General features: G+C 47.2%; 3 protein-coding genes and 1 long non-coding RNA gene across 4 annotated transcripts in view; 3 read left to right on the forward strand and 1 right to left on the reverse strand.

Moving 5' to 3' along the window:
- The window catches only part of LOC148385801 (janus kinase and microtubule-interacting protein 3-like), a 141,666-nt gene that overhangs the window by 60,641 nt on the left and 60,643 nt on the right, over positions 1-20,382 (reverse strand). The gene's annotated exons all lie outside the window — the stretch shown is intronic.
- On the forward strand, positions 9,176-10,214 carry LOC148385806 (janus kinase and microtubule-interacting protein 3-like; the record flags this gene model as incomplete). The annotated part of the gene is made up of 3 exons (XM_088399447.1): positions 9,176-9,316; positions 9,441-9,554; positions 9,786-10,214. Coding segments are annotated over 3 exons (684 nt in total), but the record flags the coding sequence as incomplete, so codon positions are not given.
- On the forward strand, positions 10,678-12,431 carry LOC148385807 (janus kinase and microtubule-interacting protein 3-like; the record flags this gene model as incomplete). Its single annotated transcript, XM_088399448.1, has 8 exons — positions 10,678-10,902; positions 10,987-11,057; positions 11,194-11,298; positions 11,443-11,556; positions 11,638-11,751; positions 11,972-12,034; positions 12,121-12,219; positions 12,309-12,431. Coding segments are annotated over exons 5-8 (354 nt in total), but the record flags the coding sequence as incomplete, so codon positions are not given.
- Positions 12,789-13,143, forward strand: LOC148385808 (uncharacterized). The gene is made up of 3 exons (XR_015862966.1): positions 12,789-12,858; positions 12,935-13,012; positions 13,069-13,143. It is a non-coding gene; the product is annotated as an uncharacterized LOC148385808 (long non-coding RNA).

The following is a 20,382-nucleotide window of genomic DNA, read 5'->3' on the forward strand; positions in this document are numbered from 1 at the left end:
CCTATTTATTTACCTTCTAGATGCTAGAGGCTAAGTGTTAGAGGCTAAGTGTTAGAGGCTAAGTGTTAAACACAATACGAACAACACAACGATACTGCACTGAACAACACGATACCGCACTGAGAAACACGATACCGCACTGAACAACACGATACCGCACTGAACAACACCATGCCGCACTGAACACCATGCCACACTGAACAACACCATCCCGCACTGAACAACACCATGCCGCACTAAACAACACCATGCCGCACTGAACAACACCATGCCTCACTGAACGACACCATGCCGCACTGAAAGACACCATGCCGCACTGAACGACACCATGCCGCACTGAAAGACACCATCCCGCACTGAACACCATGCCGCACTGAACAACACCATCCTGCACTGAACAACACCATCCCGCACTGAACAACATTATGCCGCACTGAACATTATGCCGCACTGAACAACACCATGCCGCACTGAACAACACCATGCCGCACTGAACAACATTATGCCGCACTGAACAACACCATGCCGCACTGAACAACACCATGCCGCACTGAACAACACCATGCCGCACTGAACAACATTATGCCGCACTGAACAACACCATGCCGCACTGAACAACACCATCCTGCACTGAACAACACCATTCCGCATTGAACACCATGCCGCACTGAACAACACCATCCCGCACTGAACAACACCATCCCGCACTGAACAACACCATGCCGCACTGAACAACATTATGCCGCACTGAACAACATTATGCCGCACTGAACAACACCATGCCGCACTGAACAACACCATGCCGCACTGAACAACACCATGCCGCACTGAACAACATTATAACGCACTGAACAACACCATCCCGCACTGAACAACACCATGCCGCACTAAACAACATTATGCCGCACTGAACAACATTATGCCGAAATGAACAACACCATGCCGCACTGAACAACACCATGCCGCACTGAACAACACCATCCTGCACTGAACAACACCATCCCGCACTGAACAACACCATGCCGCACTGAACAACACCATGCCGCACTGAACAACACCATGCCGCAATGAACAACACCATCCCGCACTGAACAACATTATGCCGCACTGAACAACATTATGCCGCACTGAACAACATTATGCCGCACTGAACAACACCATGCCGCACTGAACAACACCATCCTGCACTGAACAACACCATCCCGCACTGAACAACACCATGCCGCACTGAACAACATTATGGCGCACTGAACAACATTATGCCGCACTGAACAACACCATGCCGCACTGAACAACACCATGCCGCACTGAACAACACCATGCCGCAATGAACAACACCATCCCGCACTGAACAACACCATGCCGCACTGAGCAACACCATGCCGCACTGAACAACACCATCCTGCACTGAACAACACCATGCCGCACTGAACAACACCATTCCGCACTGAACAACACCATGCCGCACTGAACAACATTACGCTGCACTGAACAACACCATGCCGCACTGAACAACACCATGCCGCACTGAACAACACCATGCCGCATTGAACAACACCATGCCGCATTGAACAACACCATGCCGCACTGAACACCATCCTGCACTGAACAACACCATGCCGCATTGAACAACACCATGCCGCACTGAACAACACCATCCTGCACTGAACAACACCATCCCGCACTGAACAACACCATCCCGCATTGAACAACACCATCCTGCACTGAACAACACCATGCCGCACTGAACAACACCATGCCGCACTGAACAACACCATTCCGCACTGAACAACACCATGCCGCACTGAACAACACCATCCTGCACTGAACAACACCATCCCGCACTGAACAACACCATGCCGCATTGAACAACACCACCCTGCACTGAACAACACCATCCTGCACTGAACAACACCATGCCGCACTGAACAACACCATGCCGCACTGAACAACACCATGCCGCACTGAACAACACCATGCCGCACTGAACAACATTATGCCGCACTGAACAACATTATGTCGCACTGAACAACACCATGCCGCACTGAACAACACCATGCCGCACTGAACAACATTATGCCGCACTGAAAAACACCATGTCGCACTGAACAACACCATCCCGCACTGAACAACACCATGCCGCATTGAACAACACCATGCCGCACTGAACAACACCATGCTGCACTGAACAACATTATGCTGCACTGAACAACACGATCCTGCATTGAACAACACCATGCCGCACTGAACAACACCATCCTGCACTGAACAACACCATCCTGCACTGAACAACACCACCCCGCACTGAACAACACGATCCCGCATTGAACACCATCCCGCACTGAACAACACCATGCCGCACTGAACAACACCATTCCGCACTGAACAACACCATGCCGCACTGAACAACACCATGCCGCACTGAACAACACCATGCCGCACTGAACAACACCATGCCGCACTGAACAACATTATGCCGCACTGAAAAACACCATGCCGCACTGAACAACACCATCCCGCACTGAACAACACCATGCCGCATTGAACAACAGCATGCCGCACTGAACAACACCATCCTGCACTGAACAACACCATCCCGCACTAAACAACACCATGCCGCACTGAACAACATTATGGCGCACTGGACAACATTATGCCGCACTGAACAACACCATGCCGCACTGAACAACACCATGCCGCACTGAACAACACCATGCCGCACTGAACAACACCATGCCGCACTGAACAACATTATGCCGCACTGAACAACACCATGCCGCACTGAACAACACCATGCCGCACTGAACAACACGATCCCGCATTGAACAACACCATCCTGCACTGAACAACACCATGCCGCACTGAACAACACCATGCCGCACTGAACAACACCATTCCGCACTGAACAACACCATGCCGCACTGAACGACACCATCCTGCACTGAACAACACCATCCCGCACTGAACAACACCATGCCGCATTAAACAACACCATGCCGCACTGAACAACACCATCCTGCACTGAACAACACCATGCCTTACTGAACAACACCATGCCGCACTGAACAACACCATGCCGCACTGAACAACATTATGCCGCACTGAACAACATTATGCCGCACTAAACAACATTATGTCGCACTGAACAACACCATGCCGCACTGAACAACACCATGCTGCACTGAACAACATTATGCCGCACTGAACAACACGATCCCGCATTGAACAACACCATGCCGCATTGAACAACACCATGCCGCACTGAACAACACCATGCTGCACTGAACAACATTATGCTGCACTGAACAACACGATCCTGAATTGAACAACACCATGCCGCACTGAACAACACCATCCTGCACTGAACAACACCATGCCGCACTGAACAACACCATGCCGCACTGAACAACATTATGCCGCACTGAAAAACACCATGCCGCACTGAACAACACCATCCCGCACTGAACAACACCATGCCGCATTGAACAACACCATGCCGCACTGAACAACACCATGCTGCACTGAACAACATTATGCTGCACTGAACAACACGATCCTGCATTGAACAACACCATGCCGCACTGAACAACACCATCCTGCACTCAACAACACCATCCTGCACTGAACAACACCACCCCGCACTGAACAACACGATCCCGCATTGAACAACACCATCCCGCACTGAACAACACCATGCCGCACTGAACAACACCATTCCGCACTGAACAACACCATGCCGCACTGAACAACACCATGCCGCACTGAACAACACCATGCCGCACTGAACAACACCATGCCGCACTGAACAACATTATGCCGCACTGAACAACACCATCCCGCACTAAACAACACCATGCCGCACTGAACAACATTATGGCGCACTGGACAACATTATGCCGCACTGAACAACACCATGCCGCACTGAACAACACCATGCCGCACTGAACAACACCATGCCGCACTGAACAACACCATGCCGCACTGAACAACATTATGCCGCACTGAACAACACCATGCCGCACTGAACAACACCATGCCGCACTGAACAACACGATCCCGCATTGAACAACACCATCCTGCACTGAACAACACCATGCCGCACTGAACAACACCATGCCGCACTGAACAACACCATTCCGCACTGAACAACACCATCCTGCACTGAACAACACCATCCCGCACTGAACAACACCATGCCGCACTGAACAACATTATGGCGCACTGAACAACATTATGCCGCACTGAACAACACCATGCCGCACTGAACAACACCATGCCGCACTGAACAACACCATGCCGCACTGAACAACATTATGCCGCACTGAACAACATTATGCCGCACTGAACAACACCATGCCACACTGAACAACACCATGCCGCACTGAACAACACCATGCCGCACTGAACAACACGACGTCGCACTGAACAACACGACGCCGCACAGAACAACACGACGCCGCACAGAATAACACAATACCGCACAGAACAACACAATACCGCACAAACAGTTTTAGATAATATTACGTCGCAGTCATGTGACGCGGACATGACGTCAATAGGCGGAACTCACGGCAAAATTATAATCCGTGGGCGTGGCTTGCAACAGGAAGTAGGAAAGCGGCAGTTCTGGCAAACAAGACACAGCTGTTAGTAACACGATGACTAACAAGGCAAATATTTTTGTTTTCAGCTTGCAACTTGACCGTCTAGAGCGTACAAGGTAATTACAACTGTTTTTTTTTAGCCCTGAAAAGCGAGGGAGTGTGGCGTTTGGGAGGAATGTCGAACTCGGCGTCTGCTTCCAGCCACAGACGCCAAATTTCGACGATTATTTCGACTGGTCAACGGTTGTAAATTATTGCGTTGACTAAAAACTTTATTTAACTCTACTCTTAACTTTGCCGTTTCAGATATGCGGGTATTACACCGCGGAAATGACGTCAATAGGCTGAACTCTCGCCAAAATTCAAATCTGTGGGCGCAATGGCCTTGAGCGAGACACCGGATACAAACACGACGATTATCAACAGAAATATCTTTATTTTCCGCTTGCAAGTGGACCGTCTAGAGCGTACACGGTAAGTACAACTCATTGTGTTTAAAAAGATTTACGTTTGTGTAGTTTGCGTTGCGTTGTATCTGTGAATGTTGGTTGAGGCTAAATGTTAATGTTTAATTTCATTCCTTTAGGTTCCACGGTGTTTGTTGGCTGTATGTTTTCCACTGCAAGAAGAGGCTCGTATCATTGACCAGCAGGAGCTACAATGGTGAGTACCTCTTTCGTCTTCCATTTATGTTAAACACTTCCTATTTCATGTCTAACAGTACTCGATTTAACAAATAACCATAAATAAATACAGTGTGGGCAGTCACGTTAACATATGTGATTATCCTGCCTAATATGTTTATCACAAATATGTCACTAATCACTAATATGTTTATTTGTTTATCACAACACCTTTGGACCTTCAGCAATCGATTATTTACCTTCATCTACATAGAGACAGAACGATGGTGTCTTAAACATCTCATTCATTTCACCAAATAACTTCACGCAGGTGGATAACGGCCGTCTCGGTCACGCTATGTTGCGTGATGCAGTTTTGAAGAACCAAATGCATTTATTCAATGAATAAGTCAAGCTAGTTCTATGTTTATGATGTTGTAAGTTACGGTACCGATTGAAGTTGAGTTCGAAGCCAGTGGAAAACAGCGCTGCGTTTGTGCTCTCCAGGTACAAATGTTGTGATCTCTGACTGACGACCGGGCGAGACTCGAGTAAGAGATGTCCAAACGAGCTCCGGCAGGGCGGGCCAAGGCGGAGCGAACGGACGCCCTTCAGGCCGCCAATGACGAGCTGAGAACCAAACTGATGGACGTCCAGTTAGAACTTCAGCAGGAGAAGAACAAGGTGAAAACCTCAACAGACAGACACTGCCTGCCTCCCTGCCTGCCTCCCTGCCTGCCTCCCTGCCTGCCTCCCTCCCTCCCAGTTTTCCCGATGTAGATTAGACATGCGTGTGCCATGACTGTGTCAGCCTACATCAACAAATGCACCGAGGACGTCAGCACCACTAAGAATATCATCACCCGGGGCAACCAACGACCCTGGATGACTGAGGAGGTACGTCAAACGCTACGAGCGCGGAACTCTGCCTTCAAGTCTGGCGACAAGGAGACACTGAGGACAGCGAGAGCCAACTTGAACCGTGCCATCAGGATAGCGAAGCGAGACCGCAGTCGAAAATTTCAGGATCGTTTCCACGACGTCAAAAACATCAGGAGTATGTGGCAAGGCATACGGGCGATTACAGACTACAACTCACCCTCCCCCCCCCCGGTGGGTGTAGTTGATGCTGACTTTCTAAATGGTCTAAATAACTTCTTTGGGAGGTTCGAGGCACTAAACGGCACTCCAGCAGTTAAAACTGTCCCCCATCAGGAAGAGGAGGTACTCTGCCTTGACTCCGCCGATGTGTTGAAGACCCTGAGGAGAGTCAACCCCTGTAAGGCCCCTGGCCCCGACAACATTCCTGGGCGTGTGTTCAGGGAATGTGCAAGTCATCTGGCTGGGGTCATCACAGACATTTTTAACACCTCGCTGGGCCAAGCCACAGTGCCGGCGTGCTTTAAGACTGCCTCCATCATTCCGGTGCCGAAGAAACCTCAAATCACCTCATTTAATGATTACCGGCCTGTTGCACTGACTCCGGTTATGATGAAGTGCTTCGAAAGGCTGCTTAAAGGTCACATCGTTTCCAGACTCCCCCTATTATTTGACCCGTTCCAGTTTGCCGACCGGCAAAACCGCTCCACTCAGGACGCCATCTCCTCCGTTCTTCACCTGAGCCTGGCTCACCTGGAGGAGAAGAACACCCATGTGCGGAGGCTGTTCCTGGACTTCAGCTCAGCGTTTAACACCATCATCCCACAGCATCTGGTAGGAAAATTGGAACACCTGGGCTTCAACACCCCCCTTCGCAACTGGCTGCTAGACTTCCTCACCAACAGACCTCAGTCAGTCCGGGTCGGACAGAACACCTCTGATGTCATCACCCTCAGCACAGGCTCCCTTCAGGGCTGCGTCCTGAGCCCCCTGCTGTGCACCCTGATGACACACGACTGCGTCCTCAGGTTCACCACCAATCACATCGTGAAGTCAGCAGACGACACAACGGTGGTGGGGCTCATCAGAGACAACAACGACCTGGACTACAGAGAGGAGGTGGAGCAGCTGGTGGGCTGGTGCAGAGAAAACAGCCTGATCCTGAATGAGGAGAAGATGAAGGAGATCATCGTCGACTTCAGGAAAAAACAGCCTCACCACGCTCCACTGATCATCAACAGCTCAGCTGTGGAGGTGGTCAGCACCACCAAATTCCTGGGGGTCCACATCACAGAAGACCTCACCTGGACTATGAACACTACGGCACTGGTCAAGAGGGCACAGAAGCGCTTGTACTTCCTGCGGAGGATGAGGAGAGCCCACCTGCCCCCACCCATCATGAGGACGTTCTACAGGAGCACCATAGAGAGCATTCTGACAAGCTGTCTCTCTGTGTGGTGTGGAGGCTGCACCGCCTCCGATTGGAAGAACGTGAGGAGAGTGGTGAGGACAGCAGAGAGGATCATAGGGGCTCCTCTTCCCTCCATTCAGGACATTTCATCTCAGCGCTGCATGTCCCGTGCCCGTAACATCATCAATGACCCATCACACCCCCACCATGGACTGTTCTCCCTGCTGCCCTCTGGGAAGAGGTTTGCAGCATCCGCTGCAGGTCCACCAGGTTCTGCAACAGCTTTTTCCCTGCTGTCATCAGACTGTTGAACACTAGAACTGTTGAGCTCTAAACTGAACTCTGCATCACACATTCACAGAACTGTACTTTATGACGCTACGGACCTCTATCTTGCACTATCTCGCACTACCAACTTTACTGAACTTGTATAAACCCTTTAAATAGAAGTTTAATACATGGTTTAGCATTCCTCTGCACACTCTTGAATACTGTTTTGCCTACTTGCACTATTGCATAATTATCACTGCTGCACTTTATACTTATTTTTAATATATATATATATATATATATATATATATAGTATATATGTATATATATATATTTTCATAGGATATGTTACTTCTATTCAACTGCAATATCACTACTTTGTTGTAAGACGTATGCAACGGAATTTCGTTTTGTATGCACCATGTGCAGACAAGATGACAATAAAGTTTGTCTAAGTCTAAGTCATGTCAGGTCAGCTGTCTGGAGAGAGAGAGAAGTCAGGACCTGCGGGCGGAGCACCACCGTGCCACCGCCGCCATGACGGAACTCAAAAGCAAACTCCATGAGGAGAAGCAGAAAGAGTTAGCCATTACCAGGGAGACATTACTGCGGCAGCATGAAATGGAGCTGATGAGAGTGATCAAAATCAAAGATGGAGAGATCCAGCGACTGAATGCCTTGGTCCTCAGCCTGAGGGACGGCTCCATGGACAAGGTGATCCGCTCTATCCGTGTCTGACTATCCGCACGCCACGTCGGGCTTCGATGCGGCCGCTACCGTATTGTGTAGCTTGTCCCCAGTAAGCGTCGCGGCGCTCCGTTGCGGTCTCAACGGCCCGGTGTGGCGCAATGTCTGCTCAGGTGAGGAGGGGGGGCGCTTTGCTGGCGGAGGTGGAGGAGACGCGGCGGTGTCGGGAGACCGAGCGGTGTCGCCTCCACCAGGAGCGCGGAAAAAGCCCTGGCAGCGGCCCAGCAGGCCTGGCAGTCCCGAGCGGCCGAGCTCCGATCGGCTCATCACCAGCATCGGGAGGAGCTGAGCCGAACCAAGAGAGACTGCGAGAGGGAGATCCGCCGACTGGTAGGACTGATCAGATGCGCGGTGCGTGACTATGTTCCCAATTTCGTTGTATACCTGCAGTGCAATGACACCTAAGGCATTCTATTCTATTCTATTTCACAAGAAGAAAATGTCCGGTTGCTCGCTTCGCTTTTGTCACAGCAAAGGTGTTCTAGTCGATTCAAGAACAAAATTGGCCGGTTGCTCTCTTTGTTTTTGTCACAATTCTGGCAAATGAGTTTGCCCGCCTGCCTGAGCGCTCCCCGTTTGTACATCCAGACGGATGAGATCAAGCTGAAAGACAGAGCGGTTAGTGTTTTGGATGAAGCCCTGGGGCCGGCCACGTCCACCGCCTTCAGCTGCAGACTCAGGCTGCCGAGCAGCAGATCGCTGCCCTGAGGGATTCCCAAAGGGCGGGCCTAAACTACCCTGGAAGTGGGGTCAACGCCGCTACTAGCAATCCTCTTCATTGCGTAAGCCACCTCATCACACACTTGCAGTACGCATGACTTAGTTCGTTGCTGGAGGAAGGTAGCACAAAAACAGTTTTGAACTTTGAACGAGTGCTTGTGTGTGTGTGTTGCGGGGCGTTTTCAGTCTCAGGAGGATCGGGACACGCGACGGTTTCATCTGAAAATCGCTGAGCTCAGCGCAGTCATCAGGAAACTGGAGGATCGAAACGCCCTGCTTTCTGAAGAGCGCAATGAACTGGTAATTTATTGACGGCACGCTTGAAGGTTTGCGCTACGTTTGATGCGCGCCATCCAGCGAGGCACCCATTGCGCTTGCTTATTAGTTGAGCGGCGCGGCGAGTCGGTTGCCTGGTAGATGTCTTTTATTGGGAGCCAAAGCCACGATTCCGTTCAAACCGATGCAAAAGGAATGGATACGTTCTGGCCCGCGTGTTGTGCGTCTTTCACATCCCGCACTTCATGCTTGCAGCTAAAGCGACTGAGAGAAACAGAAAGCCAGTTTCTGCCACTCCTGTACAAAAACAAACGCCTGAGCAGGAAGAATGAAGAACTCTCGCTGGTGCTGTGTCGCCTTGAAAACAAAGTGCGCTTTGTCACCCAGGAGAACGAGGAGATGGCAAGCTTGGTAAGTCGACGCGGACAACGGCGGCGTGCCAACAGAGTCCACTGCATTTGTGTTCCACAGAGAAGGCCTAGTTCGCTCAATGACCTGGACCGCGGTTGCGGCCAGCAGGACGGTGAAATGGAGTTCCTTCAAGTTGTGGAGCAGCGGCACATCATCGACGACTTGTCCAAGGTCTTCAGGCAGGCGACTCGGTGCACGTACGGCAGCGCCGCGCTCGCTCGCTGTCGCCAGGAAACCTTTTCCGTCCAAAGCTTGGCCGGCGGCCGCCATCCAAAAAATTGGCCCCTTAAATTCCGACCTTTCAAGCAGGAGCATTGTGCGCACGCGTTTGAACACGCTTTAGACTTGTTTTGCCGTTTTCAGCAGCTCAAAGCTCCCGTTTTGTCAGCGCCTTTGCCACTCGCTGTGCGCTGAAAACGACGGACTTGCCCGGCTGCTCAGCCCGTCAACCATGAGCCGCGAGCGCGACGTCATTGTCCGTAGGCAGCTAGTGGCAAAATGCACCCTGTTAGAGTTGCGCTCGCTCCAACTTATTTTGCAAGAACCACACGGGAGACAAGTAAGTTCTTTTGGACACCTGCAGGTGGAGAGTCCATCCGTTGTACGAATGAAGTCTGACTCTCGGCTCCTGCACGAGCATTTTAATTAAGAGAAACAGGGTGGGTGTAAGAGTGGATTGAATAGAGGAAGCCCTTGACCTCTAGTCAAAACATAGCAAGGGGTGTTTTACGACTTTGTGTAGGAAGGGATAAGCGATAGGGATAAATAAGGGATAAATAATATTATTTATTACAGGTCGCAGTCAAAGTCAAAGCAACACAATGATACGATAAAGATAATCTGGAAAACCCTGACACACCCTGTAGTTGTCACTTTTGGAAAAGACGAGCATCCCTCCAATCATCGCCGGTGACGTGTTTTTCAGGCTCTGGAGACAGGAGCTCCTGTCAGAAATGTCATTGTGAGTCGCGTTTGTTTCTGCGCCGGAGCCGTTCGTTCCCTTTGCATCCAAAGAATCTCAAAGGCGGATTATTTGTGTCAACAGGAGAGAGATTTGCTGCTACGATACCGACGTCGAGAATCTCTGAGGAGGAACAAAGCGTGAGGTCCTGCAAGGTGAGTCTGTTCGTTTGCGGCTGCTTGGTGTTGCGCAAGATGAAATGGCCTTTTTCTCGCTATCGTTCCTCTCGTCGATTCATCGTGAGGTGTCGCTTCAGTTTGTTCAGAGAGATGTTTGCTTCCGCGCCCGCAGGTCATCGAAACATTTTACGGCTACGACGAAGACGTGTTGGTGGACTCGGACGGATCGTCCTTGTCTTTTCACACCGACAGAACCCCCGACACGGAACCCGAAGAGGTAGCCCGCCATTTCTGCCAGCGTATTGGCACCAAACATTCCTCTTCAGCCTGGAATCGGACTCGTCTTTGCGTCGCGGGTGCTTTGTCGCCGGTCTGACTGATTCTGGTACTAGTGCTGTGTTGCATTGGTGTGTGCATGAAGAGGCGGAGCTTCGCTACCGCCAGCTGACGCAAGAATATCAAGCGCTGCAACGAGCCTACGCTCTGCTAGCCCAGACCAGCGAAAGGGGACTACGACGCCGAGAAGGAGATCAAGGTGGCGCCCCTTCCCGCAACCCCCGGCCGGGTCGCAGCCTCCCCGTTCTCACCCAGCCTCGGGTGTTCTCTGGTCTGAAAGGAGGAGGAGGAGCCTCCCTCCTCCTTTCAGACCAGAGAAAAGCTGATGGTAGAAATGGGTCACTATCAAAGCAGAGTAGCAGATCTGGAGTCAGCGCTGAAGCAACAAGGACAGGTAAGCTCATCAATGAGCACACCTTTTTCTCAGACAAAATAGCTACATTCTTCAGTCACTCATCCGTCTGGCATTACTGGACCAACCCCCCCCCCCCCCCCCCCCGAACGTGGCTGGGAAAATGCGGAGAAAAGCAAATGTCATTTTCCAGTCAACCAAAGAATTTGTGGATGAAAATGACACAACATTCCAAAGCTGTCCACGCGTTTGTCTCTTCTAGAATGTCAAGTGGGTGGAGGAGAAGCAGCTGCTGCGTCAGAGCAATCAGCAGTTGGCCGAAAAGGTGACGGAAAGAAAGGCGCTGGGCGGAGTCGCTTGGCGTCACACCTGTCGGGAAGCCCCGCAGATGAGGTCTGACTGTCTTTTCAGGTCAGGCGGATGGAGGCGGAAGAAGCGCGTCTGAAAGAGCACATCCAGGATATCCGAGACCAAAACGAACTGCTTGAGTTCCGCATCCTGGAGCTGGAGGTGGGAAGACTCGCACAAGCGTGTTGAGGCCAGAGATGTGACGGACGGACGGACGGACGGACGGACGGATGCATGCCTCTGCCTTTCAGGAGAGGGAGTGGCGCTCCCCCGTCTTGAAGTTTCTGCAAGTCCGTTTCCCAGACGGCCTCAGCCCTTTGCAGATCTACTGCGAGGCCGAGGGCGTGAGCGTACGTAAGGCGTCCCTCGCAACCCTAACCTTAACCCGAGGTCCCAGAACACCTTACATTGCTCCTTGCGCCTTTCCCCCGGACATCGTCATCAGTGATCTGATGAAGAAGCTGGACATCCTGGGCTATAACGCCGTAAGTGTATGTCGAACTCCTTATGTTCGCACTCCACGAGACTCGGCGGCTCAAATGTGACTTTTGGAAGGCTTTGCGCTGAAAGAAGCTTGTTGACGCTGTGCCTTTGGGCTCTTGCAGAATCTCACCAACGAGGAGCAGGTGGTCGTGATTCACGCCAGGACCCTTCTCACCCTAGCCGAGAAGGTAACGCGCACGTCCACGCACGCTCTCGCATTCTGCTTATGTGACAGCAGCCTTTCCTCAGTGGTTAGAATACATCAAAGTGACCAAGTCAGCACTTCAACAGAAGATGTTGGACATTGAAAGTGAGAAGGTAGACAGACACGCGACATCAGCCAAGGGGAACTCCGGCAATGTGCCCCAACAATTCTGACCTTGAGCTGTGCTAGGATATGTTCTGCAAGCAGAAGGGCTACCTGGATGAAGAGTTGGACTTCAGGAAGTGTTCCATGGACCAGGCTCATAAGGTAAGCCGCCCTCAAATCTCCCGCCGGACCACTGATGGACGAGGATTGCGGCCCAGAGGATCCTGGAGCTGGAGGCCATGTTGTACGAGGCGCTACCGCAGCGGGACTGCCCCGCCACGGACGGCGAAAAAGCCAGCCACGCTGGCGTGAATGACGTGCTGACGGCGGATCAGAGAGAAGAGCTTAGGAGCGCCGTGGACCAATGGAAGCGAGCCCTGATGTGCGAGTTGAGGGAGCGCGACGCTTGCATCCTCCAAGAGAGAATGGATCTGCTGCACAGCGCGCAACAGGTAAGGGCCCAAAGCCAGCCCGGCACTTACTTGCACGCTTACTGGCTTTTGAATGCCACTTTCCATTTGTCCGTCCTAGAGGAACAAAGAGCTGAAAGAATTCATCGAAGCTCAGAAGAGACAAATCAAACAATTGGAGGAGAAGTTTCTGTTTCTCTTTCTATTCTTCTCCTTGGCCTTCATTCTGTGGCCCTAACACCAGCTGGTGAGTGAGCTCCAGCGGCACCGCACTCGACACCTCCGATACACTGCCAGCCGGTCTCAGACGTTGGCAGACGCTCCGATGCCAACGTATACCCCCCGCCACGGTGACAGAGGCACCGCGTCACACCGGCGCTCATCCAATCAGAAGGCAGGAAAAGCAAATTCACATGCAGGGCACTTTTGAACCAGAAGAGAGCGCCACAAAAAACGGTTGTTGCCCCAAACGCGCACTAAAAAGGGTCAGAATAACAAGAGTCCCACTGGCCAGCCGGGGCCACCCGTCCAGCTGTTTCTTCAGGGGGGAAAAAAATTGGAGTCACCGGTGAGTACATTTTGCATTTAGCTCTGCTTTTCTGCTTCTGTCTTCAAGTGTGTGGCATCCTGCGATCAAAGAGTCAGCCAACCCCAAAGCGGTTGACCTCAACGTCCCACCACCATGCCTACCAGAGCAGGTGACGTGATGCTTTGGACATCCTTCCGTCTCAGATGCCCAAAAGTACTCTTTGCCACATCTGCGGCAATACGGTGTCTTTTCAAAGGTGCAAATAAATCCAGCGTGGGCGGAACACGCACGTCTTCGGTTTTTCCCGCTTTGTTTGTGTGACAGCTGTTGTGAAAATTTTATACAAATAAAGTTGTATAGTACAGGTTTGGCCAAGCCGCAACTCCCGAACCGCATGCGGCTCTTTTATGTTCATATCAACATTTGTGTGTGTGTGTGTGTGGGGGGGGGGGGGGGGGGGGGGGGGGTTGTGCGTGTTGGCTTCACTTGAGTTCAATTTGGTATTTTGGTCAAAAGCGCATGTGGTGAAATTCCACAAAGTAGGATGGGCAAACACATTTCTTTAAACTATGAGTGTCAATTGGGCTCTCGAAATGGCAGGGAAAAGATGCACAGCAAAACGAAAATACGTAGATGAACACAGGACGTTTTAATCAGAGTGGGAAAGTTTCTATTTTTTGTTGAACGTGATGGCAAACCATTCTGCCTGATATGTCAGACCTCAGCGCATTTCAAAGATTCAAATCTTCAGCGCCATGCACTTCAGCTCACTCCATGCTAACATTGATCAGGCGTCGAACCCGCATCATCATGCTTAAGAGGTGGCCATGCTAACCAGTGCGCCATTATGTCAACGCATAATAACTAAGTCTACTGGTCAAAACAGCGGTTACTATATGACGTCGCTACGTCGTGGTCACGTGACGCAGACAAGACGTCAATGGACGTGGGCAGAGTTAACTTGTTTAAAAGGGAGTAGGCAGAAGAAATATTTAATTTATTTAAATCTATTTTGAGTGCACACCATTATGCCAATGCATAACAACTGTAAATCTACTAAACAAAACAGCGGTTGCTATATGACATCTGCCACGTCGTGGTCACGTGACATACGTGACGTCGATGGGCGTAACTTTCGCCGGAATTCAAATCCGCGGGGAGAGTTAACTTGTTTAAAAGAGAGTGGGCAGAAGAATTATTTAATTTATTTAAATCTATTTGGTGTGTGCGCCATTATGTCAATGCATAACAACTGTAAGTCTACTAAACAAAACAGCGGTTGCTATTTGACGTCTGCCACGTCGTGGTCACGTGACGCGGACGTGACGTCGACGCCTACTTTACATCCCACCGATCACAGGACCCCTCGGCTGCATAACCGTGCCCCCTTCCCAACCAATCGGATTTGCTATACGCGAAAACGACGCCAATGGAAAGAGCTTCCGCCCAAATTTAAATCCGTGGGCGTGGCTCGCAGCAGGAAGTAGGAAAATGGCGGCGATGTTGACAAAGACACAGCGGATGGTAACATACGACTAACAAGAGAAATATTTTTATTTTCTGCTTGCAACTGGACCGTCCAGAGCGTACACGGTAAGTACAACTCATCGTTTTTAAAAAGAAGTACTTTTGTTGCCCTGAAAAGCGAGTGAGCGTGGCGTTTGTGGGGGACGTCGAATTTCGACGATTCTTTCTGGTCAACGGTTGTAAATGATTGTGTTGATTAAAAAAGAAAACTTGATGTAACTCTACTTTTAACTGCCGTTTCAGATAGATTTGGAATTGCATCACATCCAATTTTGCCTAGAGCGTACACGGTAAGTAACACTCGTTGTGTTTAAGGAGATTTACGTTTGTAATAGCAGAAGTGTAGCCGCGTTGCGTTGTACGTGTGAATGTTGGTCCGGGCGAAATGTTAATGTTTAATTTCATTCCTTTAGGTTCCACGGTGTTTGTTGGCTGCAAGTTTTCCACTGCAAGAAGAGGCTCATATCATTGACCAGGAGCGAGCTACAATGGTGAGTAGCCATAACATTTATGTTAAACACTTCCTATTTCATGTCTAACAGTACTTGATTTAACAAATAACCATAAATAAATACAGTGTGGGCACTGAAGTTAACATATGTGATTATACTGCCTAATCTGTCACCGAGTAGATTGTTGCAAAGTAATATAAGATCCAAAGTTGTAATTCAGAATAGTTTTCAAAAGAAGGCCATTAGAATTATATACAAGTCTGATTACCCTGAACAAGCTATTAATTAAATCACAAATTCTTCAATTCAAAGATTTGGTAGATTATCAGACAAATAATGTCTAACAGTAATTGATTTAACACATCACGATAAGTAGATTGAGTGTGGGCAATCTCAAGTTAACATATGTGATTATACTGCCTAATCTGTTACAGAGTATGTTGTTGCCAAGTAATGTAGAATAGATCCAAAGTAGTAATCCAGAATAGTTTTGAAGAGGCCATTAGAATGATAAACAAATCTGATTACCTTGAACATAATAACAAGCTAAGTGTTTAATATGTCCTATGAAGTCAAAATTGGGCACCATCATGTGGTGAAATTTGGAATTGCATCACATCCAATTTTGCCTGGGAACAAACAGATTACATAAATCTTAGTTTTGAATAAGCCACTCCTTCTCAAACAAGTAAACTCTGCCCATTTTGCGCAGTAGATGTTCTGTTAATATCTAGTATTTATACAAAGTCATAATTTAAATTGCTTTCAACCTTCATTCATCGGTTCAACCAACATTACTCGCTCTTATTACCAACTTGTATTGATTTAACTAAGCGTTTAATACTTCCTATCAGGTCTCAAATCGAGATTTGGCAAAATACAATTTCAGCAAATCCAATTTTGCCAGGGAACAAAAATAGATTAAATAAACTAAATAAGTCCTCTTCCCATTAAATAAATCAGAAAAGTCTGTCTTGTAACCAGTCCTCTTCAAACAAGTAAAGTCTGCCCATTTTGTGCCGTAGATTTTGTGTCTATGCCTAGTATTTAAACAAAATCATAATTTAAACGACTTCTTTCCTTCATTCACTTTGGAAATTTGGAATTGCAGCAAATCGAATTTTGGCAGGGAACAAAAATAGATCAATTAAACTAAATAAGTCTTCTTCCCATTAAATAAATTAAAAAAGTCTGTCTTGTAACCAGTCCTTTTCAAACAAGTAAAGTCTGCCCATTTTGTGCCGTCGATTTTGTGTTAATGCCTAGTATTTATACAAAATCATAATTTAAAGGACTTCATTCCTTCATTCACTTTGGAAATTTGGAATTGCAGCACATCAAATTTTGCCTGGGAAGAAAAGTAGATTAAATAAATTTAATAAGTCTTACTACTTCCCATTAAATAAATTAAATACGTCTTACTTGTTCCCACTCCTTTTCAAAACAGTAGTTTAAAACGAGGGCCCTTCACTCAATCTTTAACCTCAACCCCGCACGTTGTGTTGTATCTGTGAATGTTGGTTGTGGCCAAATGATAGTTTTCTTTCATTCGTTTAGGTTCCAAGAAAACTTGATGTAACTCTACTTTTAACTGCCGTTTCAGATAAGCGGGTATTACGTCGCAGTCAAATGCCGCGGATATGACGTAATTGCCCGAACCTCCGCCAAAATTCAAATCTGTTGGCGCGATGGCCGTGAGCCACTGAGCAGCGACGATTATCAACAGAAATATCTTTATTTTCTGCTTGCAACTGGACCGTCTAGAGCGTACACGGTAAGTAACACTCATTGTGTTTAAGGAGATTTACGTTTGTAATAGCAGAAGTGTAGCCGCGTTGCGTTGTACGTGTGAAAATTGGTCGAGGCGAAATGTTAATGTTTAATTTCATTCCTTTAGGTTCCACGGTGTTTGTTGGCTGCAAGTTTTCCACTGCAAGAAGAGGCTCGTATCATTGACCAGGAGCGAGCTACAATGGTGAGTAGCCATAACATTTATGTTAAACACTTCCTATTTCATGTCTAACAGTACTTGATTTAACAAATAACCATAAATAAATACAGTGTGGGCACTGAAGTTAACATATGTGATTATACTGCCTAATCTGTCACGGAGTAGATTGTTGCAAAGTAATATAAGATCCAAAGTTGTAATTCAGAATAGTTTTCAAAAGAAGGCCATTAGAATTATATACAAGTCTGATTACCCTGAACAAGCTATTAATTAAATCACAAATTCTTCAATTCAAAGATTTGGTAGATTATCAGACAAATAATGTCTAACAGTAATTGATTTAACACATCACGATAAGTAGATTGAGTGTGGGCACTCTCAAGTTAACATATGTGATTATACTGCCTAATCTGTTACAGAGTATGTTGTTGCCAAGTAATGTAGAATAGATCCAAAGTAGTAATCCAGAATAGTTTTGAAGAGGCCATTAGAATGATTAACAAATCTGATTACCTTGAACATAATAACAAGCTAAGTGTTTAATATGTCCTATGAAGTCAAAATTGGGCACCATCATGTGGTGAAATTTGGAGTTGCATCACATCCAATTTTGCCTGGGAACAAACAGATTACATAAATCTTAGTTTTGAATAAGCCACTCCTTCTCAAACAAGTAAACTCTGCCCATTTTGCGCAGTAGATGTTCTGTTAATATCTAGTATTTATACAAAGTCATAATTTAAATTGCTTTCAACCTTCATTCATCGGTTCAACCAACATTACTCGCTCTTATTACCAACTTGTATTGATTTAACTAAGCGTTTAATACTTCCTATCAGGTCTCAAATCGAGATTTGGCAAAATACAATTTCAGCAAATCCAATTTTGCCAGGGAACAAAAATAGATTAAATAAACTAAATAAGTCCTCTTCCCATTAAATAAATCAGAAAAGTCTGTCTTGTAACCAGTCCTCTTCAAACAAGTAAAGTCTGCCCATTTTGTGCCGTAGATTTTGTGTCTATGCCTAGTATTTAAACAAAATCATAATTTAAACGACTTCTTTCCTTCATTCACTTTGGAAATTTGGAATTGCAGCAAATCGAATTTTGGCAGGGAACAAAAATAGATCAATTAAACTAAATAAGTCTTCTTCCCATTAAATAAATTAAAAAAGTCTGTCTTGTAACCAGTCCTTTCCAAACAAGTAAAGTCTGCCCATTTTGTGCCGTCGATTTTGTGTTAATGCCTAGTATTTATACAAAATCATAATTTAAAGGACTTCATTCCTTCATTCACTTTGGAAATTTGGAATTGCAGCACATCAAATTTTGCCTGGGAAGAAAAGTAGATTAAATAAATTTAATAAGTCTTACTACTTCCCATTAAATAAATTAAATACGTCTTACTTGTTCCCACTCCTTTTCAAAACAGTAGTTTAAAACGAGGGCCCTTCACTCAATCTTTAACCCCAACCCCGCACGTTGTGTTGTATCTGTGAATGTTGGTTGTGGCCAAATGATAGTTTTCTTTCATTCGTTTAGGTTCCAAGAAAACTTGATGTAACTCTACTTTTAACTGCCGTTTCAGATAAGCGGGTATTACGTCGCAGTCATGTGCCGTGGATATGACGTAATTGCCCGAACCTCCGCCAAAATTCAAATCTGTTGGCGCGATGGCCGTGAGCCACTGAGCAGCGACGATTATCAACAGAAATATCTTTATTTTCTGCTTGCAACTGGACCGTCTAGAGCGTACACGGTAAGTAACACTCATTGTGTTTAAGGAGATTTACGTTTGTAATAGCAGAAGTGTAGCCGCGTTGCGTTGTACGTGTGAAAATTGGTCGAGGCGAAATGTTAATGTTTAATTTCATTCCTTTAGGTTCCACGGTGTTTGTTGGCTGCAAGTTTTCCACTGCAAGAAGAGGCTCGTATCATTGACCAGGAGCGAGCTACAATGGTGAGTAGCCATAACATTTATGTTAAACACTTCCTATTTCATGTCTAACAGTACTTGATTTAACAAATAACCATAAATAAATACAGTGTGGGCACTGAAGTTAACATATGTGATTATACTGCCTAATCTGTCACGGAGTAGATTGTTGCAAAGTAATATAAGATCCAAAGTTGTAATTCAGAATAGTTTTCAAAAGAAGGCCATTAGAATTATATACAAGTCTGATTACCCTTAACATAACAACAAGCTATTAATTAAATCACAAATTCTTCAATTCAAAGATTTGGTAGATTATCAGACAAATAATGTCTAACAGTAATTGATTTAACACATCACAATAAGTAGATTGAGTGTGGGCACTCTCAAGTTAACAGATATGATTATACTGCCTAATCTGTTACAGAGTATGTTGTTGCCAAGTAATGTAGAATAGATCCAAAGTAGTAATCCAGAATAGTTTTGAAGAGGCCATTAGAATAATAAACAAATCTGATTACCTTGAACATAATAACAAGCTAAGTGTTTAATATGTCCTATGAAGTCAAAATTGGGCACCATCATGTGGTGAAATTTGGAATTGCATCACATCCAATTTTGCCTGGGAACAAACAGATTAAATAAATCTTAGTTTTGAATAAGCCACTCCTTCTCAAACAAGTAAACTCTGCCCATTTCGCGCAGTAGATGTTCTGTTAATATCTAG

The sequence above is a fragment of the Syngnathus floridae genome, chromosome 15 (genome assembly GCF_059516105.1).
Source record: "Syngnathus floridae isolate MCC-2025c chromosome 15, RoL_Sflo_1.0, whole genome shotgun sequence".
Taxonomy (NCBI): Eukaryota; Metazoa; Chordata; class Actinopteri; order Syngnathiformes; family Syngnathidae; genus Syngnathus; species Syngnathus floridae.